Consider the following 9,689-nt stretch of genomic DNA (forward strand, 5'->3'; position numbering starts at 1 on the left):
ATTCTGCCTAAGGTCTGTCTCTTAAAAAATCCTGTTTAAGTCTACACTATCATTGCTGCTCTTTAGCATTTTTCATCAGTGCTTATTCACAATGGAAGGCAGTAAAAGAGGGAAGGGAGACTGTAAACCAGGCTAACAAATACAGGAAACAATGGCTTTGAACAGAAATAGCAGTTGCAAGTGGTTCCAATACAACTAAACTAGACCACAACAAGGCTGAAAGGGAAGTAAGTAGTCTGAAAATTTAGACTCTTAAGACTTGGGCTATTTCACAATTGTACTAATTCTAAACAGTCAAATATTTGAAATTCTTTGGTACTGAGTTCATTTGTAAATTACTTTTTAAGATCTTCAGGAATTTGACCTTTCTGCCTTCTAATAATAAAATATGGAACCAAGTCTTAAACTGAGAAATTAAATTGTACTATAATGTGATTTGATATGATGTGAAGAAAAGTTGCACATCATCACATCCCTTGTATGAAGTGTTGGCCAGGTGGATAGACTATAGATTGTTTTTTTCTCTAACAACTCTGTATTTTTCTGGTTTGTAGAATTTTAATCCCTGGAATTTTTTGCACTTAAACTAACTCTTCGCTTATTCATTACTTAATTTTATTTCATTTTAGAAAAGGCTTTCAATATTTGGTATCTTTAGACACCGTCTTAAATAATTCTACATATGTTAGCAACAACTACAATAAAACCTAGGTCATATATTTTAAAATGCAAACCAGGTGAGGTGGTACATGCTGTAACTCAGCTACAGTGGAGATAGGAAGATGACAAGTTGCAGGCCAGACAGGACAATGTTAGTGAGACACGATCTCAAAAACAAAATACAAACAGAAAGACTGGGGTTCTGGCTTAAGTAGTGGAGTACTTGCCTAGCATACCTGATAGGGTTTTAATCCCCAGTATTTTGAAATGTAGACATATTTTAGAAGACAGAAAAGCATGTTCTTTTTATACCTTCACCAACAATTGATTTAGCTCTGTGTGCATGTTACTATTTAGGAAATGAAAAAACATATAATTTTATTAGCCAAATGAATTCATTATTATGCAGTTTTTTATTATTGTCTAATGTTAATCTAAATGTCCACATCCTATTTCCCATAGTGATTGTATGAGAAAATATTTTTAAAAATAAAATGTAGAATAAAGTAACACAGTACTTAATAAGTAATTTTAAATAATTGAATAAGAGTACTATTTTATAAGGTAAATTTTGCAGTAATATTATGTTGTTGATAACTAATATTAATTTTAGTGTTTTGGCGCTGTGTAAGCAGAAAACGTGAGCACATGGAAGTCCAGAGATTTCAAGTAGAAACGCAGCTGTGGAATTAGCAGTGTGCAAGATTCCTAGTAGATAGTGCTCATTGAGAGGGGGTGTGCGTATGTAAGGCTTGAAAAATTTAAAAGAGAAGACAGTTTTAATGCAGAAGCTAACAAACATCACTTCCTATCAGAAGCATGGCTTGCATTGTTCTCTGTATGAGCTTTCATCACCATTCACAATTCTTCATTTTTCTTAAGTGCAGTATTATATTTTTTATAGATAATTCATGCAAATTAATAGCAAATAGTAGAGAAATTGCTCTTTTTCTTCAGTACAAGAATTTAGTGGGTGAAAAGACATTTGAGCAAAGAAATGGAGAGGGCATATTACTATGAAATATATATGTATACTATTTATTGTATTTTAAGTATATTTTTATTAAGCTTTCTTACATTTATTGTGCAAATTAGGGTCACTAGTTTTAATAAACTAAAACATTTTGATTCTTTTAATGTAGAGATTTTATGTTTCCATTTCTTCATTTGGCAGGCCTCTGATAAGTTCATTGATCTCTTCAAGCCAAACACCTTTTCTCTTTTTAGAAGACAATTTTATGAATATAGCATTCTATAGAAGGAAGTTAAAATAGTTTGCCAACATAAAGAGGTATATTAGAAAGCAAAGTGATATTGATAGACTTTGAAAGAGAAGGATGTTTGTGGGCATTTAAATCACCACAGAATTACAAGGCCATGGTGAAGAGCAGGCTAGTTGAACTGGAGAAGTCAAAGCAAAATATCTACTGGAAATTAGTAGAAGTTAGTCCTAAGTAGCTAACAGTGAACCCCAGGTGATAACTTCCCTGAAGCAGTGAAATAGGAAGTGGTGTAGAAAATTTGTAAAAGAAACCCTCAGGGATTCCCCTGTGATCCCTTTAATCCTTGAATTGTCAAACCACGTGGAAAATAATAGAGCTGTGTAGTTCTAAGATTTAAGTGGTATTATCTTTTTAAAAGAAAATATTACGTCTTTTCATATCTATAGACAAGAACAGAGTATGTGTTCAGTATAAAACAGACTAACTTTGAGCCAGAAATGTATATGTCCTTTTCATTTTTAATACAATATTATTATCTGTGACTAAGCAGGCTGCATCCAGTAAGAAAAAATTACAGCCAATATTTTCTTTTTCTTTTTTAAAACAGATGATTCAGCGAGAAGCAGATGTAAAAAGTAAGGTAACTGCTGTGGCATTGACAGACTCTGTTCACAATGTGTGGCATCAAGAAGCTGGCAAAACAATTCGAGAATGGATGAGAGAGGTGAGACTTGGTCTTGTTCACTGCTGAGATGAATGGGTATAAGCCCTTATATCCTGAGTCTACACCAGCTTATATCGCCTCCCACCCCACACTGCCTTTCCAGAGGCAGAACATTGAGACAGAATAGAGCAAGCTAGATCTGGTTAAAGAAATAATAAAAAACCCTTCAGAAGAACAAATACTTTTCCTTTCCACATGGGTTTCTACAGAATATTATGTGTGCCTACAATATGTATTCAACCTCTGACTGAAGAAGAGCTTGTTGTTATGAGATTTTTATTCCCAGATATTTAATTTCTCACCATCTATTTAGCATTGGAGCTGCTTTATTACAAGGAAGCTTCATACACACTCAGTCCTGTACTTTTCTTCTTGAAATGTAGTCAGGATGTACCACTCTGAAATTGATTGGCTCACTACTGCCAGTAGGGGGAGAAGAAGCAAAAAGCTGAATGTTATGCCAGACTCTCACGCTAAGAAAAAGAAACCCAGGAACTGGCCATGGTCCAGCCTCAAGCTAAGAAAGCATCTTTTCACACTTCCTAAAGGCTGGTGAACCTAAAAACTAACAAAGACACACTGGGCATGTTCTTATTTATTTTTTCAAAACTTTCAGTCCATTATTTTTTGTCCTACTGCAGACATCTAGCTGAACTTTTTTTTTTAATTTATATCTACCTTTCTGATGTGATAAGCAATTTACTTCAGCTATACCATAATAAATCAATAATAATATCGTTGTTGTCATTACTCTCTGTAGAAAAAGTACTTTTCTCAGATAACAGTCTAAAATATTTTATTCCAGTCCTCATAAGGCTGTAAACATATAAATGTATCCCAACACAGAGATGTTTTCTAACCACATTGCTTTTAATATTGCTCCTTTTACAGTGTAGGTACATCCTTAATTGCCTTTTCTAAGAATCAAAACATTTTCAAGAAGAAATTTCATGTATTTCTCACTTATACATTTTTTTGGTTGTATTAGAGTTGAATTCAGGGCCTAGTCCTTACTAGACAGGTGCTGTACCACTTGAGCCATGCCCTAACCCATTTTATTTTAGTTATTTCTCTATTAGTAACTCGCATTTAAGCCTGAGCCAGCCTGAACTGTGATCATATGTATGCTTCCTGTATAGCAAGGGTGGCAGGTGTGTGCCACCACACCCAGGTTTTTTATTGACTTAAGATGGGGTGTCATGAACTTTTTGCCCAGACTGTCCTCAAACTGCAATCAATTCCCAATTGATCTCTACCTCCTGAGTAGCTAGGATTAAAGGCTATACTTTTTAATGCTATTTATCTGTCCAAATGGATACATAAACAGCTCCCAGCATTATTAACTGTAAGATTAATGAATCAACTTTTAGTAAGTTTTTCCCCAACCAGTATGGAATTTGGTACTTGGTCCAAACTAGAAACATCCCTCATTGTCCTTTTTTAGATGGCAGTTCTTCATGAAAATCTTATTTGTTGTGACAAACACAAAATTCATTTAGATGTATTTTTAAAATATTTCTAGCTAAGCCTGGATTAGATGCACCCTTCAAAAACCAGAATGAATTGCTCTGTGCATTTTTCATGTAGTTGACTAAAGCAGGCAGTAGTTGAGTCCATCTTAATCAGGATGCATTACTTCCTTTGCAGACATAGGTTTATAAAATTTATAAACTTTTATAAATGCCCTACTTCTTGGACACTTTTTTCAGTTCCCTCAATTAGACCTTAAGAAAGCAGCATGAAGAGTTTGGTGTTCTGATCTGTCAAAATTGAAAACCCAACTGAATCATTAACCTCACTGCATAGTCTTGGGCAAGTTATTTCATCTTAGATATAGTTTTCTCCTAAAATATAATACATGCCTGGCAAACATGACTGGAAAATAACTTATGTAAAGAAGCAGCATAGTTGTTGGCACTTTATGGAAGTTTAGTTAATTACAGCTATTACTTTTATTACTTTCTACTCCCAAATAATGTAAAACACATAGTCCATATTCTCCTTTTGTTTTGTGAATCATTTGGATATTTAAAATATCTTACAAAAGGGAAACAGGGTGACATGCTGGAAGAATTCAGAACAAGCAGGTAGAAGAACTAAGTTTTGGTAATGATTCTGGCTTAGTCACTCCCTAGATAAATCAGTACCTAAGGATCTAGCTTTTACCAGCTACTTTACTAAGATGAATAATCTTAGACCATATACTCCATTGTTGGGGGCCTGCTTTATAATTCTGAATTAGAAATAGTAATTCTTATTCTGTCTGCTTCTTGAACTATTATGAGCATCAAAGTTGAAGATCAAAAAGAAAACCCCCCAAAAGCAAATTATTTCTTTCTTGTGTACTTTATGGTACTACATTAAGGAAAAGAGATATATCGTTATAGAAAACACTATACTATGCCAAAGATAAAAATTATTACCTCATTCTTGCCGAGCTTTGAAATTATTCCTGCTGAGAGCTTTTCCCAAAACAAGAACAAAAAGGGAATGTATACAACGTCCTAACTGATATCCTTGTGTAATCCACATAAATGTGTGAACCCTAGTAGACAAGATTTTAGTGTGGCTTGGCAACACTCAAGATGACATTCAGTCCCTTTTCTTTCTCCTTTCTTAGTAGCTCTCCACTGTGCAAGATCCCTCAAAATGAAGGAAAGCAAAACAAACCTGAAGTACAACAAATAGAAAGGGCTATTGTCTTGAGCATGGATATTGAAAGAAGAGTATGATAAGGCAAATTTTGTGTCCCTCAGCATCCCCCTTCACTCCCACCTCCTACTCTAGCTTCATTTAAAATGTGCAAATGCCCTATGAGGTGATTCACACCTGTAATCCAAACTACTCAGAGAGATGAAGAGGATTGTGGTTCCAGGCCAGCCTGGACAAAAGGTTAACGAGACCCCCATGTCAACAAATAAACCAGGCACGGTGGCACACATACATTCTCCCAGTTCCACAAAAGGTGCAGGTAGGAGTATTGTGGTCCTAGGCTTGCTCAGGCAAAAAATATGAGACCCTATCTGAAAAATAACTAAATCAAAAAATGGCTGAGTCATAACTCAAGTGGTAAAACACTTGCCTAGCAGGCACAAGGCTCTGAGTCCAGACTCCCATAACTCCTCTCACAAAAACAGTCAGCAAAACCTGAGATGTTTTGCAAATATCTCTATCCCCCAAAAAATCTTACCCTAGTTGGAATGTCCATAAATACAAGTCTGGCATAGAGGAATCCTCAGTGCTGCTACCCTCCGGATGGTTAGTGTCATCATTTTGCCAAATACTGCTTTAAATTTGGAATTAAAACTGGTATAAATTGTGTAGTCATTACTGTTATACCAAAAAGTAACAAAATAGTTTTTTTGTTTTGGATGTTTGAATTAATGTAACAAAGTTATTGATAAGCATTCATTTACTCTTAAAAGCTGTTATTTATTTTTAACCCATCAATTTAGTATACACAGAAAAGATTAACAAATATATTCATGTATGACTTGTATAATTTTTAAATGACAATTTCCTTAAAGAACGAGAGGGACAGAAGGGGGAGGGAGGAAAGGAAGGGAGGGAGGGAAACAATGAAGTGAGGGAAAGAGAGAGAGAGGGAGGGAGGGATGCTAAGCCATGAGGAGAGGTAAAAAGTAACGAAAGGCAGCACCTAAGATGCACTTCTCACCTCAAGCTCTAGTACTGTCCAAGCTGAGAGTGTGACACATCTATGACATACCCGTGGCCTCTAAAAGTCTGCAGCCAAGATAGATGCACAGTTCTACATATGGGTCGTGAGCTCTTTCTATCATTCTTTAGCTCTGAGAGTATGCACAACCTGATGAAATCACAGTTGTACTTGTGTGGGGACACAAAGCCTTCCATATAAAGATGAGCTTTTAAGGCAATGATTATTTATTTACAACTCAGACAAATGCAATCAAAATGACTGAAAACCTAGTTTCAACAAGCAAAACAAGCTTCTTCAATACCTGACACAGGAATAGCTACTACCTATTTTTCTCTTTAAGAGAAATTCTAAAAATGGAAAAATGAGACCTGTTGAAACTATTGTAGGAATGGGAGGAAAGGGATAAAGGAGAATGATGGAAGGGTAAATTCAACTAAGATATATACTGTAGGCACTTTTGTAAATGTCGCAATGTGCCCCCAGTACAACAATAATATGATAACAAAGTTTTTTTAAAAGAAGCATAAAACAAAAAAAGAGAAATTCTAACATTCTTGTTAAAATTTTCATTTCAAATGTACCCTGAAATGGTGTCAATCCTTGGCTCAGATCAAAGGGAGTCCCTTAGTAACCTGGCCTATATAGACACTTCCTGTTCATATCACAGTTCACAAACTTTTGGATTTTATAAAGAGGGAAATTTACAGCCACACAAATCTAATAATCATAATCTCAAAGTAAGAAGTGTTTTAAATTGAAAACACTTAACATTAAGAAACATTCACTATATTGTCTATTTTTCATTATTTTTTAAACTATAGAAACATATCCCAGGATGGTAAAGTACACGTGTGAGATGGAATTTCGGACAGATTGAATTCACATGTAATGTTATACATCTTTCTTTACATGTATTTTCCAATGTTTATGTTATTTTATTTCATCTACTCTGTCAATAAGGCAAACATTTTTAGCAGGTTTTGCCCTTTTTTTCTACATACTTTTCCCAATGGGATATAAACATCATGTGTACTGAGCACACATGTACACCTTCAAACTTATAGTTTCAAACCTTTACAGTCCTACTCAGGTGCTTTATCATTTCATAGAACTTTTCAGCATATTAACTTTAACTATAGGGTGCTTAACTTTTATCCCACTTTTTGTAAGCGATCAAAGCCTGAAACATGTGCTTAGATGAAAACTGAAGCTTCACAATCATAAAATGTTAACCTGTTTTGCTTCAGTGTTTGAGGTTATCTATAAAAACTAGACAAAAATTCATTTTGTGGAGCTTTTAAAAGTCAGTAATAAGTTAGAAAAATGATTACTTACCTGTATATTATAATGTGCCATCACTTTTAGGAATACTAGAAAAACCTGTAAAACATAGTTTCATGTATTTGAAGTATGAGTGAGCAGTATTAAGACTGACATGACATATCGTCTGGGTAAAAGCCAACTTTCATCAGATTTGGAGGTACCAGTAGAATGAATAATAATTAGAATATATACCTAATCGCTGCCTGTCTGTTGGTAGTGCTAATTGCTGTCATTGAAAAGACTGAATTGTTTAAGAAAAAGAGAGAGAAAGAGAAAGTCATTCTTCATTGACGCTATCTCCCTGTATCATTGGGAACCTATTTTTAGTACCTATAGAAGTCAATGGTTTTTTAATTTATTAGGGGCTGTGATGAATGATAAAACAAATCATCCATTTACATATCTTGACACTGCTTTGGAGAATACTTATTTCTTACAAGCAAGTGTCACATTGTATGTAAAAGCTGGCTAATTGTGTGCTAATCTACATTATCTAGAATTCTCTGATGTAGTATTCTATCAATGGTAATATTAATTTTACTTCAAATGTATGAAATATCTTCTAAAACCCTATTTCTTTTATATTATCTATACTCTTACATTGTATAATTTTTCATTCAGCTGCTAATTAACATTAAGAGTGCACAGTATAGAATATATATACATTTTAAACCATCAAGCATTGTAATGCATGAAATATACTAATATTTTATCCATTTTAAATATAAAAAGAGAGAAAGCATTTAAGAACATTACTAGATGTTATGTTTGTTTTCATGAGGTTTTTTTCTACACAGTTGAATAGTTTCATTGATCCACTGTTTCTTACAAAAATCTGCCATGCTTTTGTGAACTTCACTTTCTAATCTCATACAGCAACCCTTCCTTTATATTATTCCTGCTCTCTCTGGTCTCAGAACAGTAGGGTTGCCTTGACAAATCTATTCAAAAGCCATTCCTCAGCGTTTATTGGTGGGGACTGGGGCCTTTGAAATTCTCTCCTCACTGCAACACAGCTGACATCTTCTTCCAGACAGAATGAATTAAGGAAATACAATAAGACACTTGATCTACCAGTCAAGGATCTTTCCACAGTGAGGACGGATTCCATGGTGCACAACCAGGGCAGCAAGCATCTAAAAATACACAATACATGCTTGTTTACCAGAATAGCAATCACCAATCTTTCCAACATGATTGATGGGATGATTTCTTTTAAAATAAAGTCTGTCGGGAAATTCATTGTGTGTGTGTTGGGAATTAAAAAAAACATATAAAGTTAATCACATCTTTTAAGCTAGAATTCAAAGGCAGACTTAAAATGTACAAAAGAAATTCAGAGTATTTTTATTTCATTTGTCTGAGTTGCAAATCATCATTACCTTAGAGACTAATCTTTAATATTGAAAGCTTTGTGTCCTCACACATACACCACAATTCATCAGGTTGTGTTTGTATATAACTATTTTGATATAGCCGTCATCAACACAAGTCAAGTAAAAATTAAAAGAGAACATATTTATATAGACCAGATTTTAAGGAGATTTAAGGAGAAAATGCAAAAGTCACTCTTCTGGTATCAAACAAAGAGTATAGTTCAGAAATTAGTCTTTCATATGTTCAATTTAATATTTATTTCACTGCAAAAGTTAAAAGGGACCCCTTTTTAAATTTTCCTTAATTATATTCCCATTATTTGTTTATTTCTCAGCCATCTAACCTTTCTTAGAAATATATTGCATCATGGTTCACAGGTTACATGCTTTCTCAATATCAGTGCAGATTATTTGCTGAATTTTAAAAGATAAATTTTTTCCGCAATCATGAATAATCACTGACTGTTTATTAGAGACAAAAATAAAGCATATGGAAAATAAATTGAGTACACTTCCAGTGATTGATTTTATAGGGTAAATTAACTTCTTCCACCTAAAAATTTAGTCTTGACTTAAATTATGTTTAAATAATACATTCTCTATTACATTGCAGAACTGCTGTAATTGGGTCTCTAGCTCAGAACCATTAGACACATCAGTGGAGTCCATGCTACCTGACTGTCCCCGAGTCTCAGCAGGTATGT

General features: G+C 34.2%; 1 protein-coding gene across 6 annotated transcripts in view; it reads left to right on the plus strand.

The window, feature by feature from the left end:
* Arb2a (ARB2 cotranscriptional regulator A) overlaps positions 1 to 9,689 on the plus strand; it is a 430,754-nt gene that overhangs the window by 291,393 nt on the left and 129,672 nt on the right. For all 6 annotated transcript variants that reach the window (XM_074077088.1, XM_074077083.1, XM_074077087.1 and 3 more), the window contains 2 exons: positions 2,491 to 2,607; positions 9,599 to 9,683. In XM_074077088.1, the coding sequence (XP_073933189.1) occupies positions 2,491 to 2,607; positions 9,599 to 9,683 (202 nt within the window). The remainder of the gene's footprint in view (positions 1 to 2,490; positions 2,608 to 9,598; positions 9,684 to 9,689) is intronic.

Source organism: Castor canadensis, chromosome 6 (assembly GCF_047511655.1).
Source record: "Castor canadensis chromosome 6, mCasCan1.hap1v2, whole genome shotgun sequence".
Classification (NCBI taxonomy): domain Eukaryota; kingdom Metazoa; phylum Chordata; class Mammalia; order Rodentia; family Castoridae; genus Castor; species Castor canadensis.